The sequence below is a fragment of the Nicotiana attenuata genome, unplaced genomic scaffold (genome assembly GCF_001879085.1).
Source record: "Nicotiana attenuata strain UT unplaced genomic scaffold, NIATTr2, whole genome shotgun sequence".
Taxonomy (NCBI): Eukaryota; Viridiplantae; Streptophyta; class Magnoliopsida; order Solanales; family Solanaceae; genus Nicotiana; species Nicotiana attenuata.
In genome coordinates this window covers 28,450-51,125 of record NW_017671892.1, presented here as the reverse complement: position 1 = coordinate 51,125, position 22,676 = coordinate 28,450, and the positions used below count along the sequence as shown (strand labels likewise).

Below are 22,676 nucleotides of genomic sequence, written 5' to 3'. Positions count from 1 at the left end.
GCGAGTTCTAGCCGTATTTGGCAGCAGTAGCGGCGTTAGCCTTTAGTCCAGTTTCGAGGTGACCGGACTGTCGAACTCATCCGTCCGTGATGGTAAAAGAACGCGGCCTCGTAGTTTGACCGGGGGCGAACTTACGTGGCCCGTAATCTTAATTCGGTTGGGGCGAGTACTTTACTTGGAATGGCGAGGGTGCCTATCCTGCGCTTCGATTCGTGAGACGGGTCGGGCCTTTGCTTTCAACAGATGAAGCGTTGTGGCGCTAGTCTCGGTTCAATCTTGTGGTTGAACTTTTCTAAAGTTGAGGACAAGCGGTCCATCTTGTAGTTCGAGCGAAGTCGGCTCGTTTGGATTTAATGGCGAAGGCACATAGCCTGCAGTCTTGGTACAGACCGTGGTTTGACTTATTGGCTGAAGGCACGGAGCGCCGAGTTTCCAGTTCGACTGTTGTTGACCTTTGTAATTTCGATGGCGAAGGCACAGTAGCTTTGAGTCCCGGTTCAACCGTAGTTGAACTTTTTTGGTGAAGGCGCATAGCCTGTCTTGGTTCAAACGTAGGAACGTTTTTGTGAAGGCGCATAGCCTGTCTTGGTTCAACCGTAGTTGAACCTTTTTGGTGAAGGCGCACAGCCTGTGCTTGGTCAACCGTAGTTGAACTATTGGCGAAGGCGGGTAGCCTGAGTCCCGGTTCAACCGTAGTTGAACTTCTTTTTTTTTGTGAAGGCGCATAGCCTGAGTCCGGTTCAACCGTTAGTTGAACTTTCTTTTTTTTTGGTGACGGGCGCATAGCTTGAGTCCCGGTTCGACCGTAGTTGAACCCTTCTTTTTTTGGTGAAGGCGCATAGCCTGTCTTGGTTCAAACCGTAGTTGAATGTTTGGGTAAGGCGCATAGCCTGTCTTTGGTTCAACCGTAGTTGAACTGTTTGGTGAAAGGCGCATAGCCTGTCCTTGGTTCAACTGTAGTTGAACTTTTGGTGAAGGCGCATAAGCCTGTCTTGGTTCAACCGTAGTTGAACCTTTTGGTGAGGCGCATAGCCTGTCCTTGGTTCAACCGTAGTTTAACTTTTTGCGTGAAGGCGCATAGCCTGTCTTGGTTCAACCGTAGTTGAACCTTTGTTGGAAGGCGCATAGCCTGAGTCCCGTTCAACCTAGTTGACTTTTTTGGCGAAGGCGCGATTGCCTGTCTTGATTCAAACCGTAGTTGAACTTTTTGGTGAAGGCGCTAGCCTGAGTCCCGGTTCAAACCGTAGCTAGTTGAACTTTTTGGCAAGGCGCATAGCCTGTCTTGGTTCAACCGTAGTTGAACTGTTTGGTTGAAGGCGCGATAGCTGTGAGTCCCGGTTCACCGTAGTTGAACTTGCGAAGCGCATAGCCTTCTTGGTTCACCGTTAGTTGAACTTTTTGGTAAGGCGCATAGCCTGAGTCCCGGTTCAACCGTAGTTGAACTTTTTGGCGAAGGCGCATACCTTGTCCTGGTTCAAACCGTTGTTGAACTGTTGGTGAAGGCGCCATAGCCTGAGTCCCGTTCAACGTATGTGAAACTTTTTGGCGAAGGCGCATTAGCCTGTCTTGGTTCAACCGTAGTGAACCTTTTTGGTCGAAGCGCATAGGCCTGAGTCCGGTTCAAAACCTAGTCAACCTTGTTTGCGTGAAGCGCATAGCCGTCGTTGGTCAAAACCGTGGTTGCAACTGTTTTTTGTGAAGGCGCATAGCCTGAGTCCCGGTTCAACCGTAGTTGAACTTTTCTTTTTTTTGGTGAGGGCGCATAGCTTGAGTCCCGGTTCGACCGTAGTTGAACCCTTCTTTTTTTTTTGGTGAAGGCGCATAGCCTGTCTTGGTTCAACCGTAGTTGAAATGTTTGGTGAAGGCGCATAGCCTGTCTTGGTTCAACCGTAGTTGAACTTTTTGGTGAAGGCGCATAGCCTGTCTTGGTTCAACCGTAGTTGAAGGTGAAGGCGCATAGCCTGAGTCCCGGTTCAACCGTAGTCGAACCTTTTTGGTGAAGGCGCATAGCCTGTCTTGGTTCGTGGGTTTTTGGGAGCTGAAGCTCGGTTTTGATTCGAGATCTTGAGCAGCTTAATCGTTATCTTCCCAACCGGGGTATGCAGGCTGTCTCGAAGCGATTCTCGATTCGAGATTCCTCCGTGCTGGTTTCCGGCTGGAGCCCTTAGTCAGGGATGTGGGAGATCTCTTACGAGGATTCGTCCCCAAAAGGAACGGGGGGGGGGGGCTTCTCTTCTGTTTGCACCATCCGATAGATGAGAGACAGAGGAACTGGATCTCGATTCGAGATCTTCGAGTTCCGTCGGCCTGATATGCCGCTTTGGCTTGTTTAAGCTGGGTTGTTCTTCCTTTTCCTGCGTTTCTTTCCTTTTGGTCCATGGAAGAACTACGCGATTTTGCTATGAAATCCCCACAGACGGCGCCAATTTGTTTGGCTCAAAAATTATCGTGTGCTTTATGAGTGCAAAACAATACAAATAAGTTACGGGAAAATCATAGCAAATCGTAATAATCCATTGGACCAAGCGAAGAACATGAAAATAAGTACTCAAGGTTAAGAAAAGAAATCTTAACAGCTTTTATTGACAATATTGGTTTGGTCTGCCTCTCCATGAAGAGGTTCAGAGCCTTACAATGGTGTTTTCTCTTCCCATAAGATGGGTATCTTTTTCTCTTCTCTCTCTCTCTTGTGAATAGTGATGAAGAAGCAGCCCCCTTTCTAGGGCTTCTGCTCTTAGTATTTATAGATGTGAGCTTCGTGACCTGGCAATAAATGGCCGTGGCCATGCTGAGGTTCCGTCCCCATGGGGGAATGAATGGGCCGTGCCCTCGTAGATTAAATCGGACAAGAGTCGAATCCTGTTATGAATAAGTAGCCATACCACTTATTAATTATGGATTAACTCAAGACGAGATTAATTCCGTTAATTACCGTGAGATCGGATTCTGACCCATACAGCTAGCATGATTCTTTCTCTTAATTTTTGCGATGGACTGCATTGTTTCAAAGGTGACAACAATGAAATAGGAAGGCCGGCCAATGTCAATTGCCTATTGCCTTTGCCAAAGGCCGAGTCAGGTTTTGTAGTTTATAGGTTCGAAAATAAGTTTTTTAAAAACTAAAAGTTTTCCAGAAAAAAGTTGTATTTTTTTTTGGGGACAACTATTCAAGTGAAATGCATGTCCAAATATAATTTTAAATTTTAAGTAGCATTTTTTAACTGAACTCCAAATACTAGTACTTTTTTCAAAATTCACAAATTTTATGTACAAATGGCTGCTAAGTGTTGTTTAAATTTCTGGCCCATTATTAAAGTAAACAATAAAAATACTCCCTCCGGTCCAAAATAAGTGATTTTTTGGCCTTTTTTTTGTGGTCCAAAATAAGTGATTTTTTCAGATTTCAAGAATGAATTAATTATTTTTTTCCTACATTGCCCCTGGAGTAAATAATGTTGGAGTATGTGTTAGGAGTATTTATGTGAAGAGATAGCAAAGGTTAATATGGTCAATTTTACTGCTAATTAATGCTAAAAGATAAATTTCTTAATATGTGTGAAAACAACTAAAAAATCACTTATTTTGGACCGGAGGGAGTACTTTCTTTGTTTTCTAAAAAGACACTTGTTTTGACCAAAGTGGTTCGGCTAAAAAGACGAATCTAATTCAATATTGGCAAATAATTTTTTTATCATTTTAACACTAAAAAAAACCGAGAAAAGAGAGAGTTAATAAGACGAGAATTCTCTCTTTGTTTGTTTCACGGTTTTGGCGGCTTTTGGTTTATGTTTTTGTCTTGCGACAATGCTAAGAATGTGTTATATTAGTAAAAGAAGATATATGGTCACGTGAATTTTCTTGTTCTAAAAATTCTCCACATTAATGTTGAGTTTGTTTCTGTCATAATTTTGTCCAATCACTTCATTATGTGCATTGAACCTTATCTTGCATGTATAGTTGCATTCATGGGAAAGAGAGAGGTTTGGTCATGGAGTATACCATTTCCCATATTTTTTTAATTTTTTTTAAATATTTTATAACGATATTATTTGGATCAGCTTGCGTACTTGTCTATTTCACCGAATACCTGCTACCTTCCACCATTATATAAACATTAGGTAACTCAGTTGTCAAAACCTTGGGTAGATAAAAAGAAATCACCTACTCCCTCCGGTCCAAATAAGTAATTTTTTGAATGTTTTCACACAAATTAAGAAATTCACCCTTTAGCATTAATTAGCAATGGAATTGACCATATTAACCTTTACTATCTCACATAAACACTCCTAATAACACATATTCCAACACCATTTACTTCAAGGACAATGTAGGAAAAAAATAATTAATTAATTCTTGAAATCTGAAAAAATCGCTTATTTTGGACCACAAGAAAAAGGTCAAAAAATCACTTATTTTGGACAAGGAATAGTATTTTTTGCTTTGATTGAAGTTTGAACCTAAGACCTTATGCTTCTTTTTTACGGTAATTATTTTTTTCCTTCTTTTACTTTCTTAAAAATGATAATCATGTATGTTATTTTTTGTGGGAAGTATCATTTTCACACTAATATAACACTTTTAACAAAACAAAGTATATAAGAGAGAAAAAAAAGTACGGCAATAAAGAGTTAATAAATGCTCAACTCATGTTGGGTATAGATTTTTTTACTCATTTTATAGTCGAAATTCTTGAATTGTAGTACTTATTAACTTTTTCTCCGAGTTATGGTTAAACTGTAATTTAATTTAATATATTTGCATTGAAAGACTTGCATCATTTTTCGTATTTAATAGATATTCATATGTTTACAACAAATGTGTGGAAAAATCACAAATGTTTCATGATTTTAAAGTGTGAAACGTATAATACAATTTACACTTAGCTAAACTACAACTATTCCAAACCTTTAGCACAAAAACATCAAGTAAAAGTGACTATATCTACCCATTTATTATAGAATAAGAGTATAAATTGTTCTCCAAAAGTTATACAGGAATGATAAGCGCTTCTCCATCTTTAACAAGACGTTTTAGGTTCAACCACTAAAAATCAAATCATTTTTACTTTTTGATGTAAATCTGAATTAGTCCGACCTTAAAGCGGGTAGCGGAATGTGCATACTTTAGTTTTGACCAGTCAAAGACTTGACATGCCCAGGAAACACAAGAGGCTTGTCGTGAGAAATACTAGGAAAAAGATAAACTGGAAATTAAATATATCATACAAGCAAAACTTGTTGAAAGAGGAATATTCCAAGAAACTGAGTTTTTTCTCTTTTACATTGTTGACAGAATATTCCAAGAAATGGAGTTAGACGAAGAAAGACTTAGAGCTCTAAAGACTTGTGACATTGACTAAAAATTATATATCCTCGTTGCTTTTGGCACGCCCATTAAGAAAATACTAAATTTTATACAAAAATACCTAGTATGACTAAACTGCCCTTAATTAAATATTTAATGTGAGGAGTAAGAAAACTTTTTAGGGATATGTACATAAGGGTAATCTTGTAAAAACAAATTGAATTCTTTCTTGATTATATAAATAGACACTTATTTTGGATCAAAATAACAAAGCAAATTGATCACTTATTATGGACCGGAGGGAGTAGCTTTATTGTTTTTTACTTTGAAGTTCCCGAATTGCAGTTTTCGACAATTTATAACCAAAAGCCAAATTAATTTTGAATTTATTATCTTAAGGAATTTAATTTTTTGTGTTTTTATGAAATCCAACTGGGAAATATTTTCTTATGATGTTAAGACTATATTACATTACTTGATTATGTACCTTCTCGTTAAGGCTTTAAGGCGAACCGTATGATGGATGAATAAGGAAGTATTTGAGGTAAACACGGAGATGAGTTCAAAAAAAAAATTGAGAAAAAACACGACGGTTGAAGGTTTAATTCTGCATTAGAATCAAATGGTAACTACTTTCAATATTTTTCTTGCGCAACATTTAATTTCCAATAGATCCTGTCTTTCATGTTCTTGAAATCCAGCTCCTTCAACTAAAAAAAAGAGAAAAAAGAAAGAATTTAACTTTATTTCTCTATAAATAAAACTTTCTAAATCTGAACAAATTGATCATATGCCACTTTTTTGGCCATGTGGGGATGACTGTTGTCTATTCATCATCAATAATGACTAGGGTGAGCATAGTTTGACAGATTCGAAACAACAATTCAATTTATAAGCTCAAAATCAAAAATTCAAAATATTTAAATTGAAAAAGTCGAAATTGAACTTCAAAGATTCGACCCACTCCGAGCTTATATGAATTAAATTTGAATTGTTATTTCTTCGATCCAAAACCTAAATATCCAAATCGAAATTTTTATATCCAATCCGAATGGCCCCAACACCTACTCATTACTAACAAGCCAAGTAGTGCACTGGCTGCAAAGACTAGAATGTTTCTAGAATGTTTGACCGTACAACACCTAAATGAGTTGGAAAAATAATTAAAGCCGCCGATTTATATTATTACAAAATTCCATTCCCCTTATTTTTTTTCCCATAATTAATTTTCTTTTCTTGTGAATCAAGAAATTTTAAAAATTTATTCCATATAAAAGAGATTTTAATAACTCAATTTACTATAATCAATTATTGAAATAGAAGCTTCTACGAAATAAGACTTTTTAATGAATCAACTTATTATCATCAATTAGTTCCTTTTTTTCCGGACTTTCTTCCAACAAAATCAATCTCAATAAGTTTATAAATTTAAGTCCCCTACATAAAAGTGAAACATTTAATCTTTTAACAAGTACAGTATATACATATATAATATTTTTTTATTTTTTTATTTATCAGTTAAAAACTTTAAATATTATTTATGCATGTGACTTACGTAAGAGCTGATGTTAAGAGATTAGTTAAAAATTAGGTTATTTTTTAACCAAGTTTTGACTCTTTATTAACACGTTGCAGCCTCTGCAACTTGTTGGCATATTTTTTGGCCTTTTGATACGGTAACTTGTCTCACTCTCTCTTTTTTATTTTTTAATATTATTTAAAAATAATTATTACTGTTACAAAATAAAAATAAATGCAGTTTCTTATCTTCTTTAATTCTTTAAACCAACATGTCAAAAACACAGAGGAAGATAAATCCAACAACAGACAAATGGAAAATATCCAGCCAAAAAGCTTCGGTTTTTTGTTAATCTTTGAGTTTTAACAATTCTTGAAAACTTTACTGGGAAATTACTATTATTATTTTTTTCAAATGGGGTTTTGTGTTTTTGATTTGTTTATGTTTAAATGAATAGTTAATGTCTAATTGAGCTTTGAGGGAAGAAAAAAGAAGCCATATGCGCGTGTAGAATCAAAAATCAAAGTCAATGTTCAAAGCTTTGTGCCAAAGGGGCAGAAATATCAAACATTTGAACAATTCTTCTCTCTTTTTGTATATAATAAAACAATATGTATGCATATATATATATATATATATATATATATATATATATATATATATATATATATATATATATATCAGCTGTCATACTCTCTCTCTTCTTCATAACATTTATTATTTCACTTTGATTCTTTTATTTATTTCAAGCTGAACTTGAAGAATATTGAGTCATATTTGTACAAAGATTACAACTTACTGAGAAATTAACTACCTACTATTTTTTCTAGCTTGTGCCTATATTGGGTCTCAAATTTCTTCTCATTTAATGGTTCTTTGAATTGGGGTTGGTTTAATTTCTTCTTTTCTTTCTTGGGTTTTGGAGGATTTAGCTAAAGTTCAAATCTTGGAACATAATTTGTCATAAAGTTGTGATCTTTGACACTTTCTTGGAAAAACTGCATTACCCTTTTGACACTTACTCTACTGAAAAAAGATAATTTTTTTTATTTTTTTTGGTTAAGAAATGAGAACTGGGAGGAGAAAAAAGCTACATTTCAGCAAGATCTACTCATTTAGATGTGGGAAAGCATCATTTGTTAGTGATGATCATTCACAAATTGGTGGACCTGGATTTTCAAGAGTAGTATTTTGTAATGAACCAAGTGGTTTTGAGGCTGGAATTAGAGATTATGCTGGAAATTATGTTAGTACAACAAAATATACAGCAGCAACTTTCTTGCCAAAATCTTTGTTTGAGCAGTTTAGAAGAGTAGCTAACTTCTACTTTCTTGTTACTGGAATCTTGTCTTTTACACCACTGGCTCCTTATTCTGCTGTCAGTGCCATTCTTCCTTTGATAATTGTTATTGGTGCAACTATGGTTAAAGAAGGTATTGAAGACTGGCGTAGAAAGCAACAGGTATTCACTTCTTCTTTTTCCTGATTTGGAAAGTTTAAACTAAAGCAGACCTTACTGGTAAAACAGAAAAAAAAATTAAAAAAAATTATGTTGTTCTTGTTAGTATAATGATGACATGAGTTGAGATGTGAGGATTCATATAGCACTGCCCCAACTTGTTCGGGACTGAGGCGTAGTAGTTTGTTGTTTGGTTTTTCTCGTCTTTCGAACCTTTTTTAGTTTGATTTTTGGCTAATAATTGTTGTTTGAAAATTGTTCTTGATGATGCTTGTTTCTGCCTAATAAGGATTTGACTGATATAATGATTTTGTTACTGGACTATGTGTGTGAATAATCTAGGATTCTTGGGATCCAACTGTCAGAGATGTGAAAGTTCTGTTTTTTGGACTACTATAAGTGGATGACAAGATAGTTAATGAAATCTATAAGGATTGTGTATATGGTAAATTTTTGACACTCCCAAGTATAGCAAAGTTACCATTTTGCAGTGAAAGTATTATTCCCTAAGATAGTCTATTTTCAATTTTTTTTTCATTTTGGGACCAGTTTCATGATTTCTCAATTGATATTCTGGCATTATATCTGGACTTGTTATGTATGATACGGATTCTCTGGTAGTGGAGATTTTGATGTACAGATATTGGTTGTTTATAAATGTACTGATTATTGCCGCTTCCCTGTCCAGCGCCACGCAGTTTGTCATTCGTCTTCTCGTTTTGTTCTTTTCAGGATATTGAGGTGAATAACAGGAAGGTTAAAGTACATCAAGGAGATGGAGTTTTTGATCTTTCTGAATGGAAAAATTTGAGAGTCGGTGATATAGTTAAGGTGGAGAAGGATCAATTCTTTCCAGCAGATCTTCTTTTGCTTTCATCTTGTTATGATGATGCAGTTTGCTATGTTGAGACCATGAACTTAGATGGGGAAACTAATTTGAAGCTTAAACAGGCATTGGATGTTACTTCATCGTTACATGAAGATTCGCACTTCAAAGACTTTAAGGCTTTAGTTAAATGTGAAGATCCTAATGCTAACTTGTATACTTTCGTTGGAAGTATGGAATACGAAGAACAACAGCATCCTCTTTCTCCCCAGCAATTACTCCTCAGAGACTCTAAATTGCGCAACACAGAATATATATATGGGGCCGTCATCTTTACTGGTCACGACACTAAGGTCATGCAGAATGCGACAGATCCCCCTTCTAAAAGAAGCAAGATTGAGAGGAAAATGGATAGAATCATTTACTTCTTATTTGCAGTTTTGTTCACAATTTCTTTTGTTGGATCAGTCTACTTTGGAATTGTAACTAAAGAGGATCTAGATGGCGGACATAAAAGGTGGTACCTGCAACCCGATAGATCAGAAATTTTCTTTGATCCGAGAAGAGCTCCTGCTGCTGCCGTTTACCATTTCCTGACAGCTGTAATGCTGTATAGCTACTTGATTCCGATCTCCTTGTATGTGTCGATCGAAATTGTTAAAGTTCTTCAGAGTATCTTCATTAATCAGGATATTAACATGTACTATGAAGAAACTGATAAACCAGCACATGCTCGCACCTCAAATCTAACTGAGGAACTCGGCCAGGTTGACACAATACTTTCCGATAAAACTGGCACACTGACTTGTAATTCAATGGAGTTTGTCAAGTGTTCTGTAGCGGGAACTGCTTATGGACGTGGTATTACAGAAGTTGAAAGGGCCATGGCTAAAAGAAATGGATCTCCGCTGCTGAAAATAGGTAAGGATCATGTTGAGGATGGTGCAGTTAGTCCTAGGAAGTCCACTGTTAAAGGCTTCAATTTTGAAGATGAGAGAATCATGAATGCGAATTGGCTTTTTGAGCCTCATTCAGATGTAATACAGAAGTTCTTCCGTTTATTAGCAGTCTGTCATACAGTCATACCAGAAGTAGATGAAGGTACAGGCAAGGTGTCATATGAAGCCGAGTCTCCAGATGAGGCAGCCTTTGTCATTGCTGCTAGAGAAATTGGTTTTGAATTCTATAAGAGGACGCAGACAAGTGTGTCGGTGCATGAATTGGATTTGGCTTCTGGACAGAGAATTGAGAGGTTAGTTAACTTGAAACATGTTTTTCCAATATATGTTATCAGCATCTTTAGTTTTCTGAAAGAATAGCATTTTGCAGCCTAGTACCGGTGACATTTCTTGTTTTCAAAATGATGTTTAATCTCTCTGAAACACTTTAGACGATGAATGTTAATTATGTTTTTCTGATATTTTATACAGTGGTATAAACATAAGCAAATTCTTTTCTTAAGAGTAATCATAGAGATCTTTGTTTACAGGTCATATAAGATTTTGAACGTTTTGGAGTTTAATAGTACAAGAAAAAGGATGTCCGTCATAGTAAAGGATGAGGACGGAAAGATCTTGTTACTCTCCAAAGGTGCTGACAGGTTAGTCAAGTTGCAACTTCGCATTCGCCATAAATTCTTTAAACTCCTATTTTAGTTACTGACCTAGTTTTTATGCAGTATCATGTTTGAAAGACTTGGAAAAAATGGAAGAGAGTTTGAAGAAGAAACAAAGGAACATGTGAATGAGTATGCCGATGCAGGTTTGAGGACCTTGATACTGGCTTATCGTAAACTCAGTGAAGAAGAATACAAAACGTTCAATGAAAAATTCCTAGAGGCCAAGAATTCAATCAGTGAAGACCGTGAAACAATCATTGACGAAATAACAGATAATATAGAAAAAGACTTGATTCTTCTTGGTGCTACTGCTGTGGAGGACAAACTTCAACCAGGGGTAAATTCTATGAAGCCACACAACTATTTCCAAGCATTGTTGATTGATTATATTGGTTGATAATTGACATATTTGGTTGTGTATTGACTTTTCTGTTTCTATTCATGCTATAGGTTCCGGATTGCATTGACAAACTGGCTCAAGCAGGCATAAAAATTTGGGTTTTGACTGGGGATAAGATGGAAACTGCCATTAATATCGGGTATAGTAATGGATTGCGAGTTTTTGTATTTCTTATTTGATACAAGCTTTGCTTGTCCAAACAATTCTGACCAAACCGTCTTCTGCAGTTACGCATGTAGTTTGCTTAGACAAGGAATGAAGCAAATTATCATAACGCTGGAAAGCCCTGAAATTATAACTATAGAGAAAACTGGAGAAAAGAATGCAATTGCCAAGGTAAATACATCTTTACTTTTTTGCATTGCTTGTTGAAGTAGCAGCTATAGCTACATGACTAAATACATGGAAATGATTCTTTAGATTTTAGTTTTTCATATTCATGATGTTGTGTGTGATATTATTTTTATTACAGGCTTCAAAGGAAAATGTTTTACGACAAATTACTGAAGGGAAGGCTCTACTTACTGCTTCAAGCACGGAGGCATTTGCTTTGATCATTGATGGGAAATCTCTTACATATGCCCTAGACGATGACGTAAAAAATATGTTTTTGGACCTTGCAATCAGATGTGCCTCTGTTATATGCTGCCGTTCATCCCCAAAACAGAAGGCACTGGTAAGTTGAAAATTGACTTCACAATCTCTCAGTCCTCTCTTTGTATTTTATCTGTAGTCAGCTTTTCTCTCTATTCTTGTGCTGAGTTTGACTACTCCTTCGAAATGTAGGTAACAAGACTTGTCAAATCCGGGACTGGAAAGATAACTTTGGCAGTTGGAGATGGAGCTAATGATGTAGGAATGCTTCAAGAAGCTGATATTGGAGTTGGAATCAGCGGCGTTGAAGGAATGCAGGTTCAAGAGCTTATACATTTCTCTTGACTTTTTGTAGCAACTTTGATGATTTTCACATTTCTTCAATTCTTTTCTTCTACCTACCCTAATTAATTGTTCTTATCATAATTTTTTCTTCTTTTACTCATTAGGCTGTTATGTCAAGTGATGTTGCTATTGCTCAATTCCGTTTTTTGGAACGCTTGCTTTTAGTGCATGGACATTGGTGTTATAGAAGGATCTCTTCGATGGTAATCTATTTTTCCTCTAATTTTCTCTTTTAAATTTGTTCTCTCATCATTATTTAGATGAGATAAAGATTGATTATGAATAAATCTATTGCCACCGAGGAACTGTTTCAAAACACAGAAAATATTTGCAAGTATTTTGTGGAGCAGTTTGGTAACTGGCTTTTTATATTTGTTTCCCTGCAGATATGCTACTTCTTCTACAAAAACATCGTATTTGGTATCACTGTGTTCTTATACGAGGCATATACATCATTCTCTGGACAACCAGCATATAACGATTGGTTTCTGTCAACTTACAACGTCTTCTTCACATCACTCCCGGTGATTGCTTTGGGAGTTTTTGATCAAGATGTATCTGCCCGATTGTGTCTTAAGGTATGTTACACTTGATGCAGTATTCACATTTTCTTAACGCATGTGGCTTTATTCCTAGCATTTGTATAGCTTCTTGGACACGAGATGGAATTAAGTACTTTTTTCTTAGTTTCTAATTATTCTTTTGGTATTATGTGGCAGTTCCCTTTGCTGTATCAAGAAGGTGTTCAGAATCTCCTCTTCAGATGGCGTCGTATAATAGGCTGGATGGTCAATGGCGCTTGCAGTGCGGTGATAATCTTCTTCTTATGCATAACAGCATTAGATCCTCAAGCTTATAAAAAAGATGGTAAAGTTGCTGGATATGCAGTTGTTGGAGCAACCATGTACACATGTGTTGTTTGGGTTGTCAATTGCCAAATGGCGCTCGCTATTAGTTATTTTACCTTAATCCAGCACATTGTAATCTGGGGTGGAATTGCTCTCTGGTACATTTTCCTTCTGATTTATGGAACCATGTCTACAACATTTTCCACTACCGCGTACAAAATCTTCGTGGAAGCGTTAGCTCCGGCCCCATTCTACTGGATCATCATAATATTGGTGACAGTTTCAGCTCTACTTCCCTACTTTATATACAATGCTATTCAGACGCGGTTCTTCCCATTGTACCACGGGATGATTCAATGGATAAGGTACGAGGGGAAGTCCGATGACCCAGAGTACTGCCATGTGGTGAGACAGAGATCGATAAGGCCCACAACCGTAGGTTTCACTGCTCGTTCATTGGCGAGAACGAATCCTTTGGAAGACAGGAAAGAGAGGAGCAGTAGCCACAGATAACCACTGTCCAAGTTGGATTTTCACGAGCAGTATACATGTTTCTATTGAGCTGCGTACACCCCACCCTCCTCAGACTCCACGTGTGGGATTTCACTGGGTATGTTATTGTTGTAAGCTGGAACTTGCTCATTGTACATGTTTCTCGAGCTGGTTCTGTACACAACTACATACATGGAGGCCACCTCGTCGAGGTCCAATTGACGCAACGCCGTACTACTGTACCATGTCTTAAATGGGCAAAGATGCCCCACAAGTTTGTAAATTTTGTACTGGTAATATAGTATGTAATTCTTTCATTCTACACCTTGTAAAATTTTTGTTGAGTACTAGAAGCAGCATAGCAGATAAGCAACTTTTAATAAGGAGGAGGATTGGTTTTGTTTTAAGTTATAAGACCCCATATTCTCTTTCAAGTTATTATCATCTGTACATTTTTTGATTAATAAAGAATGAGCATTTCAGTTGAACTCTAAGTGTGTGCACATATTTTTTTCTTTCTGCAACAATACATACTAACCAGAGGCGGGATATAGGATTTCTAGAACATGGGTGCACCACTTTAGAAAGGAGAAAAAAAGTAATGTATAAAGTGGCAATCGATCCCTATTTTTTTTTGGATAAATAACTCTGTATTCAACCAAGTGCACCATTCAACCTTTTTGAAGCATGGGTGCCAGTAGATAATATTAGACCAATTCTAGAAAATACATACATAACACGTGCCCCATAATCTAAGCTATAAATCCGCCCCTGGTTAAAGAAGCCATATTAGACTAAAATGACGCGACTAAACATCTTATATATACCCGAAAAAACGTCAAATATACTGAGAGAGTATACAAGGCGAATTCAGGATTTAGAGTAGGTAAGTTTGGAGTGAGTGTGTCTATAAAAAATATACTACTCTTTTAAAAAGTAATTACATGTATTTTTATTTAATAAGCATTGTAAAAGAGCATGTAAGAGTGTCATTGCAAATTGAAAGATCCAAAGATTTGTATCAAATGAGTATGAAAAACATCATAATCAACTGTTTGTTTTCTTATACATGTTGAGATGCACTTTGTCTCTAAAACCTCCTCTTCATTCCCACCCCAAAAACTACCAAAAGCAAATTCACCCTTTTGAGAAAACTCTTCCAAAACCTTTTCAACTTCTTCCATACAACATAAATTTTCAAACTCAACCCTCAAAGATCCTCCATGATCTTTCAAGATTTCATCTTCATATCTTCTATGCTCAATCTTCATAGTTTTCTTGTTCCGACGTCGATCTCTCAATTTCTTTACATATCCTTTTGTTTTCTTAAACAGTTTGCATGGGAGGTTAAGCAAGAATAAGATGATGATTTGCAGGATCAAGCATTGGCAGCAGCAACATAAGACTATGCAATCGGCCGCGATAATGTTTTTGTCTACCATTGTCTGTCAAAATGGAAGCAGAGAAAGGAGAGAAGGGTGAAGGTTATGAATAGAAGTCATTTGTTGTCAAGAACTAGGTTGCTTCTCTTATAAGAAGGGTATATTGATGTTTGAAGCATGAGAAGATATTGTCTGCAAAGCTAAAAAATGGAACTCATAGCTTAAAGCAAAATGTGGAAGGAAGCATAAGCTGTCCTTTTCTAGGTGACTTGTATTTCATATGTTCATGGATAGCTAGCAGAATAACTTCGCTTGTGTGAACTTGCTCATATTGTCGGTCTCAAGTCCAGATAAAGGAGCGTAGCGGTAGGTTGATAGTCAGCATAAAAAGAATCAAATTTACGATGTATCCTAATACATTGAGATGTGCTCACCTAGGCACTATTGGACTAAGATGTGTTTAAATGGAGCGATATGGACAGTGAGGATTTATATAGCCAATCATAACTTACTTGGGATTGAAGCGTAGTTATTTGTTTGTTTATGTATAGCTAGCAGAAGGGTTCACTCAACAGGCTTGACTTTTTGAGGTCTTTGTCTGACTTTTTGCACTTGCCTTCCAAAGAAAGACAACCTTTTCTGAATCTTGCTTTTTGTTCTATTCCTTGTGTCAATATATGTAAAACTAAGCAATGTAAAATGTTAGCCTCTGTTTACAATTTTCTTTACGTGAATATTAATCATTGGAGTAGAAACCTTCTGATGAAAACTAAGAAATACTAGCAAACTTATCACCAAACTTTAAAGGGCCTTTTCTCTTTCTTTTGAATCTTTCAGGATCAGAAATAACCTGATTTACAACTGGTAATTAAAAAATAGTTACAGTTTAAAAAATAATCGAAATTTAGTCATTTTTTCGTGTAAAGATAAAATCAAAACAAAATCACCCTTAAAAGTTCGAAAAATTTCCAGCATAATCTGCTAGAGTTCGAATTTTTTACATATGAGATTCTAGCATAATGTGCTGGAATTTCATAATGGACAGAAGTTCAAACATAATATACTAGAAGTTTATACGCAGGAACTCCATAATCCAGTATATTATGCTTGAATCTATGTAGCTTGAACTCTTCGAAAATGTTGTCGGGTGGGTGTCAGTTCCTCCAAAAGTAGTGTATTTTTGGAGGATCCCATACGGGTGCGGCATAATTTTGGAAAGTCCGCGCAACATAGGCTGGAACTTTCCGTGTTTCAGCTAAAATAGTGGCTATTTTTCAATGAGTTTTGCAAACGCCAGTTACATTTCGATTACTAGTCAGAGAAGTTGCTAGCCCATGCTATTTTTACAAATCTTTCTCTTATTTTCTTCTCTCTCTCTTTCTATTTTTCCTTTTTTTTATTCGCGGAAACCGGGGGAGGAAGGGGGTGGTAAAGCTGTTGATCTCAAGACCTGTATGTTCCATCAAAGATTACATTTCCACCATTTTGAGAAGAACAAACAAATTGAATAAACCTTTTGAAAGAACAAATATTGGAGAAGACAAAAAATTCCAGTTACTTACAGGAAAAATTGCTACCAAAATAGCAGGGCTTAAATGTAAGCCAGTAAAAAAGGAATCTACTTACAAAACCTAACCAACAACTAACCTCGAAGGGGCAATCGTATACCTCTCAACGTAGGCGCCTTTGATCTATAAACGGATACATACACTTGCTTTAGCAAGGCCTTTTGGTTGTGTGCTATAGTAACTATACCCTATCTTCAGCCGATTCTCCACTATGGTGTGTACCTTGACTAAAAAAATCGGAACTAAAATCTGGACTACCAAATGCCATCCTTCGAAACAATCTTATTTCTGCAGATTGTTCTGCAGTGTTATATATTGTACTTTCACCAACTTTCATTCCATTTGATAGATCAGAAATAGACAAACTATCAAAAGCTCTCACGATCTGCAAAGAAAAGAACGATTGGAACGTAAATTCCTCTTCATGACAAGTCTTAACGGTGTTTCAGGTGTAGGATTTTAGTGAAATAAAGAATCGGTTACCTGTCCCATTCCTGGTCTCTTTGCAGCTGAGTGGCGCACACAAGCTGCAGCTGCTTCAATCAGTTGAAGCATCTCGGTGGCAACATAATTCCTCTCGAGGCGTGGATCTGCCAACTGATCAAATTCCCCTTTGTCGAGTGCATGATTAAACAAAGGCCGAGCCTGGAAAAGAAAAAAAGATCAAATTGCAGCATGACTCAAAAAGTTTTACATTGACACGACTGCAAAACAGTGTTAGGCTGATTCGAAGTTGGGTCTGGTGATTAGTACCAGAATTCAGTTCTAACTGAAAGAATTAGTCTTCTCAGAAACTTTCTAAAGAGAAGGATGATTGCCATACTTTGTTAGGAAATACAGCTGTAAATTAGGCTACTGACTACAAAAGGAACCAAATGAAATGAAAATCATTTTTAGTGGAAGCCTTCTGCTCGGTGTAATATCCATGAAGTGACATTTAAGCGGACAACTTGTTGGGATTTTTGGTTGTTGCAAAGCAACTAAAAACCTCAAAATTTCAGGTGAAGAAAAACTAATGACCGAAAGTGAGACAATTGTATCATAAAACAGAAGTATAAGAAATGAATGCAGAATAATTGCAAAAAGCTGGCCTTCTCAGATCTAGGTGAACGAAATTTAAGAGTGCCTAGGAAATACAGTATCTCCAACATATTCGGCTATGCTCAATCAAAGATGGTAAAATATTGAGACTCTTATTTATAAAACAAGAGATTCTCCTTCAAGGCCTGTCAACTATAAACAAGACTAAAGAGATCAAACTACAATCCTGTTCCAGTATGAAAAACAGCGAAAAACAGCTGTTAATCACAGCGGGCTGAACATGCTTATCAAATATATGGACTCAAATGGACCCTTACAATATGGAAACGCTCCAACAATGAAGCACCATCTGTGTAATTAGTACACAACCAAACTGACCTAAGATTTTCTCTCACCCACTAAGTCAAGTAAGCTGCAAATAAGTAAACATCAAATCTGTCTCCATCCTTATCTTGCTTTCTCAATATCACTAAAGGGTATTAAAAAGTACCACTCTTCATGAACAAGAAGAGCAGCATTTTCAGCAATTTCTACTTGGTCATTGCTTTAACTCTAGCTTTTGGACACCAAAATTCCCTGGATTTGTTTTGCTCTAAGATATCTTATTTGTGCCCTACATCATCAAATGTCCCCCCTGATAAGCCTAAAATTAAGGATAAAATTGGAACGACATCTTTCCTAGAACATGTAGAGGGGCTACAAGGTGATTTTAACAAATCCCAGAGATTTCATGAACACAGATGCCAGCTATTACAGGATACAATGCATGATCGTAGGGGAATCATCAGGATTCCTTAAGGTGCATCCACTTCCAAACTGTCCTCTGAACTTTCTCAATCATACAAGCAAAAACAAGGACTACCTCACTGCCAATTTTAGAAAAGAGCAGCTCTTATCCATTGAAATGGCAGATGAGTAGGCAACTATATGGTAGGTCTAACGATAAACAAGTTCTGTTGCAACAGTCTATTCCCTAAAGTTGAAAATTATACGCGCACACACTTTCCAGAGGCAAATATTTGATAGTTTCTCCACCCTAAGTTTTCCAGGATAGAGGTCTGAATTTCTTTTGAAAGAACCTATAGCAGAGAAACCTCATGCTACTCAGAACATTGGCTGGCTGGTGTGATAGAACAAAGAAACCTAATATTTTTTTTTTTTTGGAAGAGGTGCGACTAGACGCTTGCTGCATAGTAGCAGTGTAGCACTAAGTTCTTGTGCGTGGAAAATGACAGGATGAATCACCAAATCCTATTTAACATGAGATGCAAAGGTTGTCCTAGCGAAATGGACAAAAACAGTACTTATACTGCGCATGCAGATACATTAACTTGTAACTACAATAAATAACCAGAACATAATTCTCACATAATATGGAGAGAAGCTGATGAAAGAGAGAAAGAAAGAAGAGATTGGTTTGGCTACAAACATACCCACTCAACTAGACTCTCCTCCCCTAAAGGCTGAGATGTATCAACAGGCTTCCGTCCAGTAATTAGCTCCAGAAGCACAACCCCAAAAGAATATACGTCGGATTTTTCAGTCAGCTTGCCGCTTGATGCATATTCAGGAGCCATGTAGCTGAAAGGATCCAAGGAATTAGAATAGATACATAGAAAGAAGGAATGTAGTGCATTATTTCCTATTTTCCAATTAGAGTTAATTTTGGTGCAGGAACATACCCAAATGTTCCAACAACACGTGTTGTAACATGAGTTTTTGCATCCTGAGCTAATTTCGCTAAACCAAAATCAGAAACCTGTGGAAGAAAAGAATTGTAAGGCAGTTTGGGAGTCAAAGAATGTTAATAATGGAGTTTGAGGATGTTGACATACCCGAGCCTCGAAATTACTATCCAAAAGAATGTTTGATGATTTAATGTCTCTGTGGATAATTCGAGGATTGCCTGTCATCACCAAGAGAAATGAACAACACAAAAGAAGAGTGATAATAATGAAATCCATAGTTAAGGAATGCAAAAAAAAAGGTTAAAGAATGATAAATAGAATAAGTGCACCGCGTAAATATTACAGGCAACAAGAACAAAGGGGTTGTGTATTAGAGATCAGACCAATAGAATAAACAAAGAGAAGCTAATCAAACATAACTATAAGAATAAAGGAAGAGAAAGAAAGTTACAATCTTCATGCAGATAAGCTATTCCACGAGCTGCACCAACAGCAATCTTAACACGTGTTGTCCAATCCATAACAGGCCTTCCAGCCGCTGTAAATTTCATGTATCCACATCTAGTTTTAGTGACCAAATGTCAAAAGTGAGTTTTGAAAGAAAAATAAAAGATTTGTATTTACCATGAAGATGAAAGTAAAGGGTGTTATTTGGGACATAGTCATAAACAAGGAGCCTTCTACTCTCAGAAATGCAATAACCTACAAGGGAAACCAAATGGCGATGGTGTACTCTACTGATGATTTCAACTTCAGCTCTGAACTCCCGGTCTCCCTGGCGCCCACCAATATCTAGTTGCTTTACTGCTACGTCTCTCCCATCTTCTAGATATCCTTTGTATACAGAACCAAATCCACCCGCCCCCAACAAATTCTCAGCCGAGAAGTCATTAGTAGCCTTAACTAGTTCTTCATAGGTAAACCATATCTTTGAATTTCCCAATCCACCAGATCCTGCAGGAGAAATTAGGCAATTGGAGCCAGTTCTGTTTCCAGTCCCAGGTGTTGATTCTTGTATCTTCAATAAGACAGACTCTGTACATAATTTGCACTCTTCTCAGATTGCAATTTATATTTTTGAACCACAAATATTACATTGATGTTGTTTGAGAGTATCTGAAACATTTATTGACGTGCTAATGAATGATATACTAGCTAGTGAAAAATTACCAGATTGTGGGGTGGAGCCCACAGAGGTTGGCATGACATTCCCGCCATTGAGGCGAAAAGCCTTTTTCTTTCGCTTCCACATGCACCAACCCACTGATCCAATAATACTAAGCAACAAAACAGCAAGAACAACGCCAATGGCAACTGTACCTCCAGTCCCTATGCCGCTACTACTCGGACTGTTTGAGCTATCCGCTGCATTATTACTTGACCTATTGGTAGTGGTGCCATCTGAAGGAACTGGTGGTGAAGGAGGTGGATTTTTAGGAGGTTCCAAGGACGGTGTAGGAGGTGAACTTCGTGGTGGCGTAAATGCTGGCGATGGAGGTGAATTTGCAGGCGTAGGTGGTGAAGGGGGTGAATTTTTAGGAGGGTCAGAGGCTGGGGCAGGAGGTGAACCTTGTGGTGGTGAAGAAACTGGTGATGGAGGTGGATTCACGGGCGAAGGTGGCGGAGGGGATGAACCTTCCGGAGGTTCAGGAGATTGTGGTGGTGGAGTAGGATCCGGATTCTGTGGAGGTGGCGGAGAGGATGTAGGTGGTGGATCAGCTTTTGGTGGTGGTGGAGATGAACTTGGAGGAGTGATTGGTTGTGGTGGAGGTGAGATAGGTGGAGGAGGATCAGCTTTGGGAGGCGGTGGAGGTGAATTTGTCGGAGGAGTTGGTTCTGGAGGAGGTGAGGTAGGTGGAGGCTCAACTTTCGGCGGTGGTGATGAACTAACTGGCGGGCTGGATGGAGGAGGAGGAGAAATAGTAGGCGGAGGAGACACCGGTGGTGGTGAACTAGTAGGTGGAGGAGAAGATTGAGGTGGCGGTGAACTAGCAGGCGGAGGAGAAGGTTTAGGTGGAGGTGAGGAAGGTAAAGGGGGAGGACTAAAAGTCGGAGTTGTATCATTTGTTGGAGGAGCGGAAGCTGTTGGTGGAGAAGCCATCGGGGGAGGCGATGTCACGTTGCTCGGAGGAGGGGATTGCGGTAGAGGTGGTGTGGCCGCGGAAGGAGATGTTGCATTTGTCGGAGGAGCAGATTGTGGAGGTAAGGTTGGAGGAATCGAAGACACGGGTGGTGCTGTTGCATTAGGCTGAGATGAAGGGGCCGGAGAAGAAAGCTGAGGAGGTGGAGTTAAGACAATTGGCGGAACAGGAAATGGTGCAGAAGTTGGAGGTGGAGAAACAACTGACATCCCACCACCACCAAAACTAGCTAAATTTACACCATCTCTTAGATACTATCAAATTCTCGAAACATCAATACAATAATTACCACTACTCCAAGAATTCTACTCAAAGTTCAGACTTGCTCTAATTGATTTTTCCCAAAAAAGGTATCCAAATATGCAATAAATTGGTCTTTCCTATGTTAAAATTGGTATCCTAGAAGATACAAATTTGTAAACCTATTCACTCCCAAGTGAGATAAAGCAATCCACTCCAGTTCCAAGCAAAACACCTAGGAATTTCAGAAAAAAAAAAAAAAAAAAAGATGAATTTCAACTCATTAAACTTGTAGGCTACCAAAAAAACACAATCTTTAAAGAAATTCAATCAGAATTCATATTGACCTTTATCTAATTCATCAGATACACATATTAACATATTCTTATACAACAACATACCCAGTGTATTCCCATAGTGTGGAGTTTGGGGAGGGTTGTGTGTACGCAGACCTTACGCCTACCTTGTGGAGGTAGAGAGGCTGTTTCCAAAAGACCCTCCGCTCAAGATACATTAACAAATTCTTATCAGAATCAAAATTCTATTTTTGAACAAACTCACCAAATCAAGAAACTGAGATTACTTACAACCCTTACAGCAAAAAAAGGAAAATACCCAGATCACCAAATGTAGAATCAATAAATACCAAGATCACCTCATAGAAAACTACAAAAATCCAAATACCCAAATCAAGAAAAGACAGAGAAAAAACTATATTCCCAATGTAAATTCACATATATAAATTCAATCTTTCAAACCAAAAACCCAATTTAGCAAGAACCATAGAAGTAAATCCAATTGGTGAAGATAACAATTAGATAAACCAGGAAAAATGATTTTTTGTTTCTTTCTTTTACCTGATTATTTTTTTCTATGGCAGTGGCATGATCAAATGCAAGAACCAATCTTTAAAATACAAAAACCATAGAAAAAAGAAAATTTATATAAACCTGGGAAGTGCAGACCCAAAGGGTGAACACGGAAAGTGGGGTCAGATAAATCCAATTTCTAGTGTGCCCCAACAGTGAAAGCGACAACCTTTTACACGTTGAAAACTATATGTGTATTTATTTATATGAATGAATATGATGTTTTAGATGATGTCATTTAAAAGACATTTTTGTTATGATTATTAAATTAGTTTTCCTTGCTTCTTAAAACGTCAACATCAAAATGCACAAAATTTAAAGGTAAGGTTACGCAACGTTGCA

At 37.4% G+C, this 22,676-nt stretch overlaps 3 protein-coding genes across 5 annotated transcripts; 1 reads left to right on the top strand and 2 right to left on the bottom strand.

Moving 5' to 3' along the window:
• Positions 1-7,520: 7,520 nt before the first annotated feature.
• LOC109210760 (putative phospholipid-transporting ATPase 9) lies at positions 7,521-13,893 on the top strand. The gene is made up of 11 exons (XM_019374225.1): positions 7,521-8,285; positions 9,015-10,360; positions 10,598-10,708; positions 10,787-11,063; positions 11,177-11,265; positions 11,354-11,462; positions 11,599-11,802; positions 11,913-12,038; positions 12,170-12,268; positions 12,452-12,643; positions 12,785-13,893. The coding sequence occupies exons 1-11, from the start codon at positions 7,890-7,892 to the stop codon at positions 13,424-13,426; spliced, it is 3,591 nt and encodes a 1,196-aa protein (XP_019229770.1). The 5' UTR covers positions 7,521-7,889; the 3' UTR covers positions 13,427-13,893.
• Positions 13,894-14,382: 489 nt separating this feature from the next.
• Positions 14,383-15,676, bottom strand: LOC109210758. Its single transcript, XM_019374220.1, has one exon. It carries the CDS (start codon positions 14,845-14,847, stop codon positions 14,395-14,397), a length of 453 nt encoding a protein of 150 aa, XP_019229765.1. The 5' UTR covers positions 14,848-15,676; the 3' UTR covers positions 14,383-14,394.
• Positions 15,677-16,242: 566 nt separating this feature from the next.
• LOC109210759 (proline-rich receptor-like protein kinase PERK9) lies at positions 16,243-22,499 on the bottom strand. 3 transcript variants are annotated; one of them, XM_019374224.1, is made up of 10 exons: positions 22,323-22,381; positions 21,867-22,131; positions 20,255-21,700; positions 19,709-20,119; positions 19,536-19,622; positions 19,232-19,302; positions 19,079-19,155; positions 18,830-18,977; positions 16,839-17,000; positions 16,243-16,740 (listed from the first exon to the last, which is right to left on the bottom strand). In XM_019374224.1, the coding sequence occupies exons 3-10, from the start codon at positions 21,432-21,434 to the stop codon at positions 16,537-16,539; spliced, it is 2,340 nt and encodes a 779-aa protein (XP_019229769.1). In that variant the 5' UTR covers positions 21,435-21,700; positions 21,867-22,131; positions 22,323-22,381; the 3' UTR covers positions 16,243-16,536. The 3 variants fall into 3 exon arrangements, with proteins under 3 accessions (XP_019229769.1, XP_019229768.1, XP_019229767.1); XM_019374223.1 differs by lacking the exons at positions 21,867-22,131; positions 22,323-22,381 and adding an exon at positions 22,416-22,499; XM_019374222.1 differs by lacking the exon at positions 21,867-22,131 and having other exon boundaries at positions 22,323-22,438.
• Positions 22,500-22,676: the final 177 nt, after the last annotated feature.

Bases quoted from the DNA above. Each gene is read 5' to 3' on its own strand.
- LOC109210760 (XM_019374225.1), top strand. From the start codon at position 7,890: ATGAGAACTGGGAGGAGAAAAAAGCTACATTTCAGCAAGATCTACTCA. The intron at 12,039-12,169 runs GTTCAAGAGCTT...TTTACTCATTAG, and splicing joins GCGGCGTTGAAGGAATGCAG to GCTGTTATGTCAAGTGATGT. The intron at 12,644-12,784 runs GTATGTTACACT...ATTATGTGGCAG, and splicing joins CTGCCCGATTGTGTCTTAAG to TTCCCTTTGCTGTATCAAGA.
- LOC109210758 (XM_019374220.1), bottom strand. From the start codon at position 14,847: ATGGTAGACAAAAACATTATCGCGGCCGATTGCATAGTCTTATGTTGC.
- LOC109210759 (XM_019374223.1), bottom strand. From the start codon at position 21,434: ATGTCAGTTGTTTCTCCACCTCCAACTTCTGCACCATTTCCTGTTCCG. The intron at 20,120-20,254 runs GTAATTTTTCAC...AATTATGTACAG, and splicing joins GGGCTCCACCCCACAATCTG to AGTCTGTCTTATTGAAGATA. The intron at 19,623-19,708 runs GTAAATACAAAT...TGAAATTTACAG, and splicing joins CCTTTACTTTCATCTTCATG to CGGCTGGAAGGCCTGTTATG.